This window comes from Scleropages formosus, chromosome 2 (genome assembly GCF_900964775.1).
Source record: "Scleropages formosus chromosome 2, fSclFor1.1, whole genome shotgun sequence".
NCBI lineage: Eukaryota > Metazoa > Chordata > Actinopteri > Osteoglossiformes > Osteoglossidae > Scleropages > Scleropages formosus.
This window is the reverse complement of record NC_041807.1, coordinates 13820273-13837461: the sequence shown is the minus strand read 5'-3', so window position 1 is coordinate 13837461 and position 17189 is coordinate 13820273. Positions and strand designations below refer to the sequence as shown.

The 17189-nt window shown below is 47.1% G+C and overlaps 1 protein-coding gene across 9 annotated transcripts in view; it reads left to right on the top strand.

Annotated features, from left to right (window-relative positions):
• apaf1 (apoptotic peptidase activating factor 1) overlaps positions 1-17189 on the top strand; it is a 33082-nt gene that overhangs the window by 8618 nt on the left and 7275 nt on the right. For 3 of the 9 annotated variants that reach the window (XM_018747301.2, XM_018747300.2, XM_018747299.2), the window contains exons 18-27: positions 504-632; positions 818-943; positions 1460-1579; positions 1674-1799; positions 4888-5013; positions 5504-5635; positions 6131-6256; positions 7955-8080; positions 8780-8926; positions 12923-13257. In XM_018747301.2, the coding sequence (XP_018602817.1) occupies positions 504-632; positions 818-943; positions 1460-1579; positions 1674-1799; positions 4888-5013; positions 5504-5635; positions 6131-6256; positions 7955-8080; positions 8780-8926; positions 12923-13066 (1302 nt within the window). In that variant the 3' untranslated portion in view covers positions 13067-13257. Of the gene's footprint in view, positions 1-503; positions 633-789; positions 944-1459; positions 1580-1673; positions 1800-3313; positions 3437-4887; positions 5014-5503; positions 5636-6130; positions 6257-6932; positions 7921-7954; positions 8081-8779; positions 8927-12922; positions 13258-17189 lie in introns of those variants that run through there. The other 6 variants (XM_029249642.1, XR_001965916.2, XM_018747302.2 and 3 more) reach the window with 6 other exon arrangements.

Below are 17189 nucleotides of genomic sequence, written 5' to 3'. Positions count from 1 at the left end.
TAGGAAATGAGAGAGTGGATGTTTTCTAGGCCAAGCAATAACTTTATCTTACTCAGATTTTACTTCTGATGTTTCAGCAGAAATATCTGCTGAATTTCATCTAAACTAGTGTGGCACTCAGTGTCTTGTGTCTGTCTGTGAGCGTGGAGAAACCTTTCCTTAGTATGAAGGTGATCTCGACACAGACTGCCTGCCTTATTAATTCACCTTCTCACAAAAGAGCTAATGGCCCTGTGCTGGTCGTGGATGATGTTACACCTCTTTAATAGACAGGGGTTAAGGTTGGCTTGCTGCCCCCCCCACTCCACAGCTGTGGCACGTTCATTATTAAAGATTGAGGCAAGGCTGGTCCCAGAGGTGGTGCAGGGAGTGGTGAATATACACTTCTCTAGCAGGGGAAAAACCCAGGTTCTGTATTTCACTATGCTGTCGGTGAGTTGGGTGACTGACACTGATGATGAATGGATGCTCTGTGTTCCCTTGGCTGTTGGGAATGCACACAGATGTTTGATGTGACAACGACAGAGCTGCTCTCTGAGATTCGGACCAATCGCCTCAGCACAGTGCAGTTCTGCGACGCCTGCCCCAACAGCCAGCTGGTTGCCGTGGCACTCTCCCACTATGCTGTTGAGGTAGGCCACATCTGTCAGTTAGTTCATCAACTGCAAAGAGTTTATCAGTCAGTATTGACAGATTTTGTAGTCAACTCATTTTCCCTCGTACATGGAGTAAGTACGTAGATGCTGAGTAACCTGATCTCGTGTAACTCCTGGACGATCTGGTATCCAGCAGTTATCTCATGGCATTTCTGCTCCAGCTGTGGGATGTTGAGGCCAAGAAGAAGAAAGCCGACTGCAGGGGACACCTGAGTTCGGTCCACTGTGTCCGCTTCTCTCCCGATGGTGCGCTCCTCCTCTCTTCCTCTTCTGACCAGACCTTCAGAGTAAGAACGTCTTTGGCTCTTCTTCACATCCTCATACACAGCCTTATACTTTTTTTGTTTTTGCTCTGGCTCTGCTTTTAACATTCTCTCACGTGTCGCTTTATATATTGCTTGCCTTCTTACCTAGAGCAGGCGGTTACAGGCAGTTTAGGAAATTAACTATTCTGGAGTGCAGCTGTCCTTCCTTCCCTTAGTCAGTGAAGTTCTCTGCTGAAATACTCATGGTTAGACTGAGAGCCTCCCCTGCTCTCAGTTCTTTTCTAACATTGTCTTTGGCCGAGGGGAGACAGGTTCACATTCTTGCTTTTACAAATCATCTAATCCCACTGGTGTGAGAATATAGAGGTTAATTTTCATAAGGTTAATAAATTTTAATGAAATATGTGATTCAGTCCTCTGTCATACATTTAAATGGCCACTCAGGGTATGTAGGGTATTAGTACCCCTGTGTGACCCTTTGACACTTGTGTGGTGTAGTAACCCTACTTCCTGTTTGCTCTGTCTGCTTGTCTGCAGCTCTGGGAAACCGAGAAAATCCACACCTCCTCCGCCGTCTCACTGAAGCGGGACTTGGACGTGCTCTTTGATGACAGAGATGTCATAATTGTGGCCCCTGACAACAAGAACAAATTACAGGTAAAGACTCCTAGCGTAAGGTGGTGAGAGACAGATGGATTTGATGCTCAGATACAGTATGTGGGGTCAAGATGGCTGTCTCGTGCTTCCTCAGGTGCGGAGCGGAAATGCGGGTGATGTGATGTTCCAGTCACAGAAGCTGGAGTCTCGAATCCGATGCGTGTGTCTCTATCGGGACCCCCTGGTTGTGGCACTGGGGCAAGAAGATGGAGTTGTGCAGGTTGGCAGGGCACTGATGCATCACGCTTTATTCTGTGATCTATTAGGTTTCTGTTGTAGCCTACTCTTGTTTCTCGCAGAGCACCAGTCAAAACTTCCAAACATTTACCTTCGTGTATTGTAATACCTGTTCATGAGTGTATTAGTGAACTCTGCTAAGGGTTTGTTTATTTGTAGGTTTGTTGTGTTGGCAGTTACACTGGAGGTGCTGGCCCATGTAATATGTGCTCCTGGGTCTCTTTAGAGAATCTCTCTGGGAGTGATACCTCTCGTTTTACTTGAGGGCATCCGTGTCATGTCTCATAAAAAGATGGTTGTCATGGTGACATCTGCTCTCTATCTCCCTGGGTCCCGTGTCCTGTGGAATATCTTTCTCCTATGCCTATCACATCTTTTGAGTGTTACAAGAATTTAGGAGTAGGCTTGCAAAATGAACCAGATAAGGTGTTGTAAGAGACGAGGCGGGAGACAGGAGATGCAGTTGCCCATTCCTGAGGGCTTTTATTTGTCCTTAGACAGGGGAGAAGGAAGGAGACGGGAAAGGGGGACCAGGGAACAGGTAGGGAGAGGCTTCGTGCGGGTAAGGGGGGCTGGGAGAGTCGGGTCGGTCGGGACGTGGGCGTCTCAGGGATCGAGATCGGGATCGGGTTCGCCTCTGTCTCGTTCTCCTCCTCAGTCTCTTCTTTCTACTGCTGGGCACCGGGGAAGAAATAAGGAGTGAAATCAGCCCCAGCTGTGGCTGCTTTGTCTCTGTCTCCGCCCCCTCCCTGGGCCACCTCGGTGTGCTACAGGTGTATTTAGTCATTTTTTTTTTAGGTATATGGTTTATCGTATTAAATGTATGTATGAGTTCTGGTCCCTGGTAGCTTACCTGTGGCCAGTTGTGAAAACATGCACCTCGGTGTGCTCACAAAGCATCTTCCCTCCTCCGGTGGAACTTTGCCAGCACGTGACCTGGCTCTAAAGTCATAATGCTCCAATAAATTTTACGTGACATTTTTTTGCGAGTTATAAGCCTGTGCTTGTGGAGAGTGCTTTCCTTGGTGGAGCCCTTGGCCCCTTTGTGAGAGACTTATTGTTCAATTAGACTGCATCAGAAACACTCACACATACAGACAGTGTATTTGTGTTCCTGTGGTGTGTATGTCGGTATGAAAAAGTAATTATGGAAGATTAAATGCATGTAATTAACTCCACTCTCAGTGAACCACTTTGTGCGTTTAAGTGTTTTTTAAATAGCATTTTGTGGAATGGGGTTTGTTGACCTCCTGCTGGGTGGCTGGCAGGTATCATTTTCTTTCCCCCCCCCATCTCTTCCCCCATATGCTCTTTCACGCAAACAGCAAGCCAGATTTGGGCTGTTGGACATGGTCAAAAGAAACATGGACATAACTGTGCATCTGTGTGTCAAAGGAAAATTTACCTCCAATAACTGCATGTACTTGAGTGGAGTTGTAGGGTGAGGATTTTAACGTGTGTGTGTGTGTGTGTGTGTGTGTTTACGTTGTGCAGCAGACAGGCAGGATGGTCATAGCTGGACAGGTGCTAAGGAGCATCATCTCGAGGACCCTCCAGCTGCTGTCTTTGGGGGTCAGTGGGTCATTGGTGGCAGTGGGACTAGAGACAGGCACAGTACAGGTGGAGTCACTTTGTGTGTCAGTGTGTGTCTGCATGTGAGTGCCCTTCATCACAGATTGGTAGTTTCAGTGTAAGTAGTGTTAATCCCTGCTTTTGCTCACTTCTGCATCTGTTAGCCTGGTTCTGCATGAACGCTCTGCATGAGCCCGACTTCGAACAGTTGTACGAGAAAGGAGGAAAAGACACACTTGTGTTGTTGTGAATTTGCCTGCTGCCCCTCCAGTGTTCATCACAACATTACTCTGAGGTGTGGCGTTCCTGAGAGCACTGTCATCTTGGTTCTTTAACTCGGCGACATCTCTGCCATCAAACGGCGGCTGTCAGAAGTCCTCCAGCTTTTTCGTGCTTTTGAAGTTGGAGGCTTTAATAATTGAGCGCCGCAGCGAGTTGGTGTCAGACAGCGAGAGGGGAGGCTCTCCACAGGAATCACAGCTCAAACATGCTGCTTTATTTGCGACACTTTTATATTGTCATTAAATGCTGTGGATTTTTAAAAAAATAAAAAATTAAACAAACCTGTAGAAAGAAAAGTAGTCTTGTGTTTAGCCCCTGTATTCAAAAAATGTTCAGGTAGGCAGTTGGCATAATGTCAACAACACACACACTGTCAGAAACTGCTTGTCCTGAGTGAGGTCGCGGTGAACTGGAGCCTAGCCCGGTAACACAGGGCGCAAGGCTGGAGGGGGAGGGAACACACCCAGGACGGGATGCACGTCCATCTCCAGGCACTCCAAGCAGGACTCGAACGCCAGACCCACCAGAGAGCAGACCCAGCCAAACCTGCTATGCCACTGCGTCCCCATAATGTAATGTCAAAAAAGCGCTTATAATAACAGCGATTGGTGTTCTTTCTGACCAGTACAGGAAGTGGCTCAGTGCCACACTTGGAATACTATTTCCAGCTCTCTCCTCAGAAGCTGTTCTTCATAGTGTCACATTTTGGAGCTCAGCTTAGTGATATACACACTGGCAGACACTTTCCAGGCAATCTGAAAAGGTCTCTGGACTGCAGTCAGACAGACCTGATCAATGGCATGCTCTGGAAGGGGTCACTCGGCGCTGCTCTTGACTGACAGCCTGTTCTCATGAGCTTCTCTACCCTGCGTCTGTTTCCCTCAACCTGCTTTGCACATTTCATTTAATCTAGTTATTCTCAGCACTTGTGTTTGAGAAACTTTTGACATTTAAAAAAATTGTAATGGTTATGTTGTGAATGATTCTGGAGAACTGATCATTCTTGTACTTGAGAATTTTCCTTTCTGAGAAGGAAATGGGCATATCTTGTAGAGCATTGAAGAACCTGGAAATGGTGTTAAGGTCCTTTCTCTGATTTAATTTTGTATTACTGTCAGTAAAAATGGCTTCATGGGAATTTCCACTGGATACGGAGATGGCTGTTTGGACAGGCCCTTCACAGAACTCACCTGTGTGTCATGGTCCTGTCTGTGCAGGTGCTGGAGTTGCCCTCTGGGAAGGTTCTGCATGTGCTCTCTGGCCACACCAAGACGGTACTACACTGCCAGTTCAACGCTGATGGACATACGCTCATAACATCCTCAGAGGACGCAACTTTAAGGGTACATCTGCCATCACTGTTCTCGCCATCATTTAGCCAAGCCTTGCATGTCTTCTGTTGTTACTTGTGGCCTGTTTCTTCTTTTCTCTACACCCTTACTATTTCCCCGTCTCATTTCTCTTGTTCTGTCTCGCCCTCTCATTTGAAGAGAGGAGGTGATTGTTTGCTTGTTTTATCATTTTTTCTTTCCTTCAGGCTGTGTTTGAGATATATAATATGAAATCCCTAATTTAGTTGTATTCAGGAATAACCCTATGTTCCAAAAGCATACAGTGAGCAGATTTAAAAGGGATAAATATGGGACATCTGTGACATCTTACTGTAATGATACAGACCTTGTCTGTGAATGAGGTTACTTTATCGCTGCGGCAGGAACCTTTGGTGTATATATTGTGCGAACAGCTAACAGTGCAATCTAAATGACAAGTGTGTACACAGGTATGCTACAGTTATGGAAGAGTCACAGGTGTGTGTATCTCTAACTTATCCAGGTGTGGAAGTGGAGGACGGGGGAGTGTCGGGTGCTGCAAGGTCATACGGAACAAGTGAGGCGGTTCCTGTTGTTGGAGACCATGTTTCCTATGCCTTGCCTGCTCTCCTGGTCTTATGATGGCACTGTTAAGGTAATCCTGCAATGAAGGAGGTTTGGTTGCACCTTTCAAGATCTTTTTGGATAAGCCAGCGCTCTATTGCCAGGAAGAGTGAGAGAGAGAAGGGCTGAAGGACTGGATGAACAGCTGCACTTAAGGGAGCAGAAACCCTGTGTTGAGAAAGTCAATGGCATGACTCGTGTGTGTGTGTGTGTGCGTGTGTGTGTGTGCGTGTGTGCGTGTGTGCGTGTGTGCGTGTGTGCGTGTGTGCGTGTGTGCGTGTGTGCGTGTGTGCGTGTGTGCGTGTGTGCGCGTGTGCGTGTGTGCGCGGAGCAGGCAAGCTCAGCGAGTTGTGGATGCATAAGATTCACAGTATATCTAAATATTGTTTATAGGAAGTGAGGAAATGACAGTAAACGGAGTATGGTGTGGTGTTGGTCGATAGTGCAAAGAGGAGTGAATGAGACTGTTCTACGAGCATGGTCGGGATCTTCTTTTTTGTCACTGAGATGATTCTCCGCTCAACAGGTGTGGGACATGAGCACCGCGGAAAAGATCCAAGACATCGTGTGTCACCAGGGTTCCATCCTGTCGTGTGATGCCTCGCCTGATGGACACTTGTTTGCCACGACCTCCACAGACAAGACCGCCAAGGTAACAGAATGATGGGCATGGAGTATAATCATTCTCTCATTCAGCCTGTGTGCCGTTTCCATCTTTATAGAAATATTTTGCTGGTAAATTGAACACAATTGGGTACATTTGGTCATGGAATACTTGTGGTGTACGGGATGCTACTGGGACCACGAGTTCAGTCAATAAAAGGATAGAGCCTTGTGTGAGTATACAGAATTTGAGGTTTAGAAAAATGAATGTGGGATGATGTTGTTAAAAAGGAACCAAGAGTTTACAGCCGCCACAGCGACTGAGCTGTGGATTTTAAGTAAATTTGTCTGCTGAATGAGCATGCCATTGAGCGTTACTGCAGAAAGCTATTTAGAAGCAGGTGAAAAGAGCATCTCTAATAAAGTGAATATAAGCAGCTTTCGTTGAGAGCCGTAGGGTATTAATGCGGTACTTGACATCTCCATGCTGCCTGCCAGGTCTGCAGTGTCTGCTCTGTCCATGACTGCTACAGGAATCGATCATTCATTTCTTATGAGGCAGTGTTTAGGGTATGATTTCAGTAGTCCTTCTGTAGAGAGCGTTATATTGTGCCTCTGTCTATGTTTGTGTGTGCTTTACTCTGTGTGTCTGCCTAATCCTTCCACAACTGTTGGATTTCATTTAAATGCCCATCTTAAAATTTGACGTTTCTGTGAATTTTCAGATAACAGCAAGCAGAGCTGGTGTTGGAAGTAACTAGACAGGAAGTCCTCAATGCCTGGGAAGCAGCCTCTCCACTTGTCTCAGCCAGCAGACAGGAGAGCAGGTTACTTGGTCCTGAGAGCCTGGTTAGACACCTGAGAACCCGAAAGCACCAACAGTAAAACATCCTGGTTTAGACTGGAGAACTCTCTGTTAAATAAATGATGTGCTGGTGGTGACTCCATCCTCTAGGCACTGAGGGGTGGGTCTTACCTCCATCTGTGGGCACTGGACCAGATGGGTCAGATCCAGGCCAGATGGCTGTGTAGGCGTCTCACTTAGCCAGCTGTCTTTGGACCCACCGTGAACCCAACTTTGACTTGACTTTGCAGCAGTTGTGTGAAGATGGTAGTGTTTGGATTTAAGCTCAAAGTGGAGGGGGAGGGTAAAGACTTCAGGGACCAAACCTGTTAAAGGCTGGGATCATCCCCGCTGGAGAAAGAGAAGAGTAGATTTCAGAGAAAAGCAGTCCCTGATCATGCTGTGAATACATTACTGCAGCCAGTCAAAAAGGGCTTCCTTGGAAAAGACAGGGTTTGCTACAGCACAGTGAAATATTCTTTTTATTTTGCTGATTGGCAGTGGATGACTGGTTTGTTTTTGACATTGCCAGTCACAGGGGAGATGTCTTGGTTGGCTGTTTGTCTGAAACCCTGATGTATAGTGTGTGTTCCTGTCTTTATTTTGTCTTGTGGCTTCTGGGCAAACTAACTCTGTCATTCCATCACATGACTGAATCCGAGGTCCGAGTCCCTACAACCTTCTAGCATAACTCCATGACATGTGTTCAGATTCTCAGTTTATGGTGTAATCATAGTGCTGATGAGTGAAGGTTATTTATCTACCCCCGTGAAAATTTTTGCGTGGTGGTCCTCAGAAAACCGATCTTTCGATACGCTGATATGAGTATGTGAGATTTGTTGACCTTAACCTTGAACTTAAGCTGAAATGAGTGTCCCATGCTGTCCCCCATCCTCTGTGCAGCTTTGGAGCCTGCAGTCCTGGAGAAAACTTCATGAGCTCATTGGGCACCAGGACTGCATCCGCAGCTGTCGCTTCTCCTGGAATAGTTCGCGCCTAGCCACAGGAGATGACTATGGAGAGATCCGGGTACGTACCCGCCAGCCGTGCGTAGGGGAAAAGAGTAAGATAGTGTGGTACCCCAGGACTCGGACAAACAAAGTACACTGCTGCAGAAAATATTCATCTGAATAAATGGGTTTCATTGTAAATTACTGAGGGGGTGCGGTGGCGCAGTGGGTTGGACCACGGTCCTGCTCTTCGGTGGGTCTGGGGTTCAAGTCCCGCTTGGGGTGCCTTGCGACGGACTGGCGTCCCGTCCTGGGTGTGTCCCCTCCCCCTCCGGCCTTACGCCCTGTGTTGCCGGGTAGGCTCCGGTTCCCCGTGACCCTGTATGGGACAAGCGGTTCTGAAAGTGTGTGTGTGTGTGTGTGTGTGTGTGTGTGTGTGTAAATTACTGTGGGTAAAATTATCATCTCATCAGGCAAGCAGAGCTAATGGGGGGGACGGAAACCTGGTCAGTGGGCCTCTTCTGTGTCTCATGCTATGTCATATCCATATCACTGCTGTTTCATGTATATTTGCCAAAAAAAATCGCTGTCTCTGTACCCATGATGTGTTTCTCCATCTATGTGTGTGTCTGGTGCTCTTCTAAGACGTGTCATGTTTTTGTGTACGTATCACGTGTATCTCTGTCCGTACATAGCATCCATACAATGCTCTGATTTTGGTCAGCACTAGTGTCTTGAGTCCTTGTGTCTGCTTGTAACGCGTCACTCTGTCTCCCAGCTCTGGTGTGTGCTGGATGGCTCACTGCTGAAGATCTGCTCCAGTTCCAGAAAAGACTCTATGGACTCGTTGCACGGTGGCTGGGTGACTGACCTGCACTTCTCTCCGGACAACAAGGTGCTCGTGTCCACTGGCGGCTATGTGAAGGTGAGGCAGCCTACAGGAAGTGCATGACTGTTCACGTGAACCGTCTTACAGCGATTGTTGGACGAATGATGTGTCACTCCACAATGTCCAGTGTTGGACGTCAGGGTCTCCACTAGCCTTTATGTATCAGTCAGTCACACAATGACTTTTTAAGATTCCTGTATACAAGCACTGTTCTTGCCACTCTTGACCTTACCGCAGAGCCCCTCAAAGATTCTCTGGGATTGCATTCTAATAGAATCATGTCTGCCAGGGCTGCTGGTGCCTTCCAGAGAGTTCCACACCTCTGTAATTGCTAGCTGTAGCATTCCAGGTGTGACATAGTGCAACTAGAATGCCTTGTGAAGCACTTCACTCACAAGTAACAAACCCTGCTAGTGTGGTCTGTGTTTCTGTGCAGAACATGTAGCTTCCCACCCCCCTCCCTTTCACTGTCTTCCTTGGTACACAGGTAGGTTAATAACCAGAACACACATTACGCAGAGTCACGGGTTCCACACAGACACACACTGAGGCAAAAATAGCAGCAAGCCCAGCTGTCCCTGGATCGGCTCCACGCTTGCTGCCGTCGTCGTTGCCTCAGCAACCGAATGATGCTTTGGGTGTCTTATTACAGAGCAAGGCCAAAAATCCCAGCCTTTACTCTGTCTGATTTTACTGCAAAGGTGGAGCAGAACTCTCATACAGCTGCTGGCTTTGCAAATAGCCTTCTGGCATAACATACCTGGGAGCAGCTCTGACCGGCTCTGGTCATCTCTGCTTTGTACTCCTGTTACCCACTGTTGGACACCCAAATGAACAGACGCAGGGGAGGAAAGAGCTTTTTGTTTCGTCACTGGCTTGTTATTTCCTGGGGGGGTCAGTGTTTGTACTGTCTCTGCTGTGTGACTGACCGTCTTCTAAGAGTACAGGTGTGACAGACGCAGAGGTATGACAGATGTGTGTAGAGCTTGGCATATCATGTTGATGCGTGAGTGCAGCTGATCTGTGTTTCTCACCTAGTGGGATGTGTCTTTGCCTGTAGAGGCCTTTCTCCATTACCACCATACTGGGTACTGTGATACAAAAGTATATTCCTGTAAGTATGTTCCTGTTATTTTTGAGCCCGTCCATATTGTTGTATGATTTGTTGATCCCATTGTGTTTTTGGGAGTGTTTTTGCTATGAGCAGAGATGTTCCGTTAGCTGGGAAAACCAGACCTTTAATTTGTGCCAAGAGGGCTCATGTGTGAGGAGACATGCGCTGTTGTTATTGAACTAGCAGGTCGGTTTTCTGGGAGCTTCTTGGCTCTCCAGCAGTTGCTTATGGTGTCACGCTGGCAGGATTTCAGGTGACATTTAATTCTCCGCCCACTTGCTGTGATTCCAGCTGTGCGGGAAGCACCATGTGGGGGTTTGGGTTGCTGAGACCCTTGGCTAGGGGCCTTTCATCACTTGTGAAGCCTCGCCTTTTCTCCTCCTCTCACCTGCGCGGTTTTTTTTTTTTTTTTTGCGTGTCTGTGGAATTAGACACTTCATTTTTTCACTGACTATCACAGTGGGCATTTTCACACCTTTCGATGCAGCTCTTTCACAAATCAGTTTTTGAGGGTGTCTGATGGTGTCATCTTTTCAGTTGGCCAGGTTGTCATATTTATCGTGTGTGTGTGTGTGTGTGTGTGTGTGTGTGTGTGTGTGTGTACACACCATGTTTTCATAAACTTGCGAGGGCATTTTTCAGCTTTGTCACAAGAATAGATGCAAGTAACCTTGCTTCGATGTCCCCACAAAACAGAATTTATTTAAATCCCCATGAAGTCTTCACAAATATGAGTTTTTGTACGATTGTCACTGTGGTGTGCTTTAGAAGTTTGTAGGTTGCTTTTAATCCAGGAATAAATTGTCTGTCTTGTTTTTTTCCAAATGAGATGGAACAAATAAGAAAAGTCCAATGAGAACTGGCACTGGAAGCCAAGACGCACATGATTGATGTGTAAGAACAGTACCTGTTAGGGCAGACTTTCACCTCTGGTTGCTTTTTCCACTTCCATTTGGGAGAGTTAATGCTACGTGCCTTATTGGTTAGCAGAGAGATGTGTGTGTTTGATTCGGTGCGTGTGGGTGTGTGCTGTACTCTCTCTGCTCTGCACTGTGGAGTGGTGAATGAATGATGTGGAGCAAGAAATCACCCAGTGACACTTTTGTCAAATGTTCATCTATGAAATGCATTACAGGAAGACTGTGGTTAAGTGGTGTTTGAACTGTCAATCCCCTTGTACCGTAGTGGGATGGTAACACACAAAAACGATTCAGTCATGCACAAGTTCATACCTACACACACACACACTGACCAAAGGCAGGATACAGAAAAGAGAAGTGGTCTGCCTGCGTGTTTCCCCGGAGATGAATTGTTCCATCTTTTAGGGATGGAGAAACAGCGTTTCGAGGTATTACTGACTCCTGACCCCTTATGGTCATGTGTACCTCAACTGCCCTGTTCGTGTTCTCAGCCCTCACTTGTCCCTCACTCTTGCACTTTCACGCGTGCACGATAAAGCAGATGTTGTCGTACATGTTTGTGCGCACGCACAATGAGACCCTGGTGTACTGAGTTCAGACCGTGGGGTTCATCAGTTTGCTGCGTTTGTCCTGCTGTAGCACTGAACAGAATGGGGTGAGTTGCACTCAGAGATAGGAGTCTTGTCAGCGTGTGTGTGTTTTCTGGGCTGTGTGACACTCTAAGCACAAATTCTCACCAGGGAGCACAACACGTGCTGTATAGTGCCTATTACCACGGCTGACATGCTACACAGGAGTATCCTGCAGCTGGGAAACGGTGTCTTGTCGAGACTTTTCCACAGCATCATTGGTGCTGAATCCTTCTGCACATCACTGTCTGTCATGTCCTTTTCCTTACAAGTAGCACGTAGGCAGTTCTGTATTTTCTCTTGCAGAAGAGCAACATTGCTGCAGTAGATATGTCACAGCAGGCAGGCCATGTTGTCACCTGCTGGGTTTTGCGTCTGGGTCGATCTCCCCTCTGTCCTTAACGGGACTCGGGTGACACCCGGCTGGTTCCCTGTGCAGCGCTGCTCCGTGACTCTCGCGCTGACACTCGTCGTCCTGTCCTGGCAGCTGGAATGCAGCATAATCCAGTGTTTCATATCTTTCAGGGTTTTATATAGAAGTGAACCAGTTTGTGCGCATGTGTGTGTGCGTTTGCACCGACCCAGTTCTTGTGCATTGGCAGTATTTAGCTCACCTGGAGAGGCGTTATGAGGACAGCAGTGATATGCAGATGAGACTTGTCCGTGTGCTTTCTTTGCTGGATGATTAATGAAGCTGTGGAGGAAGTGCAAACATCCTGGTCAAAAAAAGCTGCTGTAGGTCCTCACCAATGTGTAGAGAGACACACTCCTTTTGTCTTTCCTGTGTTTCCAGCCTGTTGTAAATCACACATGTACCCAGCCCTTAATTGTCCCCTTTAGGCAGGTTTGGTGGCCCAGGGAGCTATAGTCTGTGTCCTAAGGCCATGTTGGCATTTGCGCAGATGGAACCACAAACAGTTTATTTACACTACACACCCTGATGTATACAATGTGCACACAGCTGCATGTATAACGTAGTATATCCACTTTACACACTGAGACACACACACTTTTTAGTTGCTTGTTTGGTAGCCTAAGCTTTGTTCCTGTCATTGTGGTTTTGAGCATAAAGGGGTGCTTGATACACTCTCTAGTCACTGGCATCAGTAAACAGTGTTTTTCACGTTATTTCTAAACGGATTCCGAATTCAGACCTCTTGCATCCGAAAGTAAAAGTACATCACACAAGAGAAATGGAATGCTGGTGCTGAGTGGAGATGCTTTGAGCAAAGACGGCCCACTTGAAGGTGGAGATGTCCTGGTGGCGCTCTCTCTGTGTGGGGGTGGTGAGAGAGAGAGAGAAGCCAGGCTGCAGGTCCAGGTTGGGGGTGGTCACTCACTGAGCACCTCCTGTTCTTGTCACCTCCAGTGGTGGGATGTGGAGAAGGGGAAGGCCTTGCAGACCTTCTACACCACAGGAGCCAACCTGAAGGGGATCCATGTGTCACCTGACTTCGGTACCTTTGTCACCATCGACAGCATCGGAATCCTCTATATCCTAAGGAAGATGTAATGAGGAATGAGTCACTGTGAGCATCACTCTGTATAGAATGAGAGCCTTTTGTGGACAGTTGTCCAGTAAGAGCTGATTTCACTGTGAAAAAATTTTTTCCCTTTTGTGTCCTGTACCATGCTGTTAAAAGTTTGTGTTATGAATTTTTTTAAAAAAATGCTGGGAGGAAAATGCCTTATTTTTTTCACTGCATGGGGTTTTAATATATATTTTGCAGGGTTGGATTTTCTATGCTTTTCAGTATGATCCTTTTTATTGTGTATGACTTGTGTGCTGTTTTTATAAATCATTGGCTTTATCTACAATGACATTTTTCAGCTGAGGACTTAAACTTTACAGTTCAAGAATTTTCAGAGATGATTTTCTAACATAAGAAAGGACGATCATCAAATAAATTGGTGTTATTAAATGTGCCATGCATGAGTGTGTGTGGCTTTGTGCGTGACACACAAATTGTGACAGATTGTCATTGCTGGTGCTGAAAGTTGCATTTCTGTAAAAATATTTTCTCTTCATGGTGATACAATCTGTCTGCTATGGCCAACTACTCTTAATTGTCTAAAATTTTAAAGTCATTTACGAATGATCTTAGTCAAATATTTGGGGTTGCTATGGAAATGATTCTAAGATGTTCTCAGTAATGATAGCATTGTACTACACACAGTATGTACAACATAAAAGGTGTATTTGAATTGTTAGTTCTTCCTAATTGGCCATAATGGAAAGTCTTGAAATAAAGGACACATGTCGTGGTAACAGCTCTGTTGGGGGTGTATGAATTGCTTTGCTTGGCTTCGCTTGTCTTACTGTCGGCATAAAGTCAAGATGAATTGTCAGACCCGGAAGTGAAAGCAGCCTGGAACATTCTGTTTATCCACCACTGGTGATGGAGTGAAGGGGAATCTCATCCTCGGCGCCATGGGGACACACCTCATATTGTTGGGATGGGATGGGATGGGATGGGATTATATTCCTGGTTATCGCTGGTGAAATAAATTCCTGACACAGACATGAAAGAAGCAGGAGATAATTGAGTCTTTACCTTCTCTACCCTCCTGCAGGTGAGTGTGTGTGTGTTTGTACTCATTTACATTTATGCATTTTGCAGACACATTTTTTTTTCTGCAGCAAAATCCAGCTCAGAGTCCACTTGTGCTTTTCATAACAGAGCAGGAGCTTCGAACTCAAATATGCATTTAGTCGCTCCCTGTATAGGGTGGTACTGAAGTAGGAGAGGCATAGATACCTATAGGTAATGGTGTGTGACCAATTATGAAGCTGTCAGGAGATCGAGAGAGAATTAGGTGTGAAAGAGTTGGGTTTTCTGGCCATTCTTCAATGTTGGGAGGGATTCAAAAGTTCTAAGAGACAAGAGGTTTGTTCTGCCCCATCAGAGTCAAGACTGGAAACTGGCTTGAAACTGGGCTCAACTTGAGTGTGACCAGCAAGCGGCCTTGTGTCTGGGCTGTGCTCTCTGCTCTCAGTGCTCTCATCTCTTTGAATGGCTTTACAGGTTCTGCACATGGGGTAGAGGAAGGAGGACAGATTTAAAGAGCTGATGACTGTCAGGTGTCCACAAACAACTGTGCACCCGCATGTTCTGTATTCGTCCAGCTGTGGACACAGGAAATGGGGAAAAGGGATGTATGGGTACATATAGCGTGTAGGAAAATCCAATTATTATGAGGAACTGGAGGTGGAAAATTTAAAAAAAAAAAAAAATTGATTATTTCAAACTGCTTATCAAACATCAATATGTCACGTTGGGTTAGAATGAGTTTTGACTGAAAATCTCATACGTTTTGTTCTGCCCATAGGTGTGATGTGTGGCTAACGATAATCGACATGGGAGGCTTCCTCTAACATGGAAGGTCACCGGATTCCTCACGATCCCTTGCATGCTTGGTGACCATGAAACTGATTTCATCTTGGACCCGTGACCTCACTAGGATAACCGTATGAACTGATCCTTTTGCTTCTTTTTCTGCAAAGTGATTCTGACGATCCTCAGCAATGTGGGTTCTGCTTGATGAGTGTAAAGGGAGGCTTGTAGTGTTTGGTGTTGCCTGGGCTCAGCCAATAGGTCTGTGTCGGAAGCCCACTAACTGCTCGTCCTCTAGGAGGACAGAACTTGGTCCTCTCTTACTCCTTCCTCTGGACCTGTGTCTCTTCGTGAAACCCGCTCAGTGCCAGTAAAGACTGAGATGGAGTTCTACACTGTCCTTCCACTAGAGCACTCTTCCTGCAGCTCGACACCGGCTGTGATCAGTCAGAGCTCAGGCTAGGCTGTATTGGGTCAAACTGCTATAGCAGCAGCAGCACGATTTTGAGGTGGTCAAAGAATCCTGGCACATGGAGAGTGTGAGCAATTCGTCCTGTTCTGAGTGCCAGAGTGCGCGCGCGCACACTTGAGGCAATCGCTTTCCTTTGCTGCTGCTCAGCTGCTGTAGGACATGCCTCTGCAGCTTGGCATCAGTCACCTGAAACATGGCATGTAGGCGTGGGCGTGTCCTACTGCAGCGGTGCCATGTCCACCACCGGACCCTACAGACACCACACTGTGGCAGCAGGAGTGAGTGTTAAACGTGACAAAAACGGAGTGTTTTAGCAGCCTCCCCCAGCCTCCTCCTCGCTGTGGTGTATATATAGCCACGTATCCGGGGAGCAGTGTTTTTCAGGGGCCCACTGAGGTGCATCTCAGCCCATTAATCACAGTCTGAACTGTTGTAATTAAAACTGCGCAGAGATCCGCCATGCTCCTCCCAAAGCCTGGCAGACGCGGTACTCGGGGTGATGACCTCTCTACCCCAGTGATGCGGTGACACCTGAGTGATGGAAGCCTGACCTGGGTGGCAACACGAGTAGGGTTAGGGTTAGTGTTGGAGCGGGAGCGCGGGCAGTTTGCCGGCATGTTTGTCGTCCAAGCGGGGACTACCAGAAGCCAGTGACCTCCCCCACCTGCTTATAGCGCAGACATCATGGTTGCTATTTTAATTAATTAAAATATTTTTGGGCTTCTTTCAGCCTGTTCCTTCTTAAGCACTTTTATTTTTAGCCACATGCTTAGTGTTGCTCACAGTGATTTGGCGGTTTACAGTACTGGCGACTTTGCGATGGTAACAGCCTCAAATGCGAAGACGGCAAAGTGCTTCTTGTAGATCCCTGCAAAGGGCTGAGCTCAGACAGCGAGACCCCAAGCGTAGCAGAGAGTCGAGGTCTTACATAAACCGCCGCATAGCTCGGTCCTGTGGGGCTGCTGCACTCTGCAGCAGACAGCTTTCCCCGCTGCTGGGAGTCTACGTGCCGCAAGGGCGTCCTGCCTGCGTCCTTCCTGCATGACAGGGAAGCGGACAAGTGTTCGGATGCGTCTCTTCCAACTGCGGCTCTCTGCTGTGCGGTCCGTCCTCCCCGGGACTTTACGGTGTACTGGCAAAGTGGTTCTATCTGAGTTTACAGTAACAAGCTCGCAACACTTGAAAGGTCTGGAAAAAAAACACTGATTTGTCTGTGTGTGTGTGTGTGTGTGTGTGGATCATTGATTTGGGTTTGTGGTAAAGATACAGCATCATTTATCAGCGTTTATAATTCTGTAGCAGAGAATGCGCTTTGGTGCCGTTTCCTTTTGACTGAGCTTGTCCTGGAAAACGGTTACAGTGATGGCTGTGATTTGACCACAACGGATCTGTAGCTTGACCGCAGTTATGATGGCCATATGTGCTCAACAGATGCTGTTATCGCAGTAATAGGATAGCTCAGCATGACTGTGTGTGTGGTTGTCTCCACACTTACCTCCTGGCAGGCAGCTGTGTGACAGGCCATGGTGGGCTTCTGTGCACCACCAAACCCTGCTTCCTGTCAGCTTTGAGCCCTGCATCTCCACATCGTCACCCTTCCCTCCTGCTGATGCTGGCAGCCAAAAGGTTCCTGTCAACCAGGGTCTGTCCTGCCCCCTACCAGACCTTGGTGGAGCCCTGGGATCAATCATGTTGCTGAGGGGATGGTGTGTGTGGCCACTCGGTGTTCAAATTCACCAGTACTGCTCACCCAACATGGGCTCAGGAGGGACCATGACTCCTCCACAATTGTGCTGGAATGTGACCACAAAAAGTGTCCGAGCTTCCTT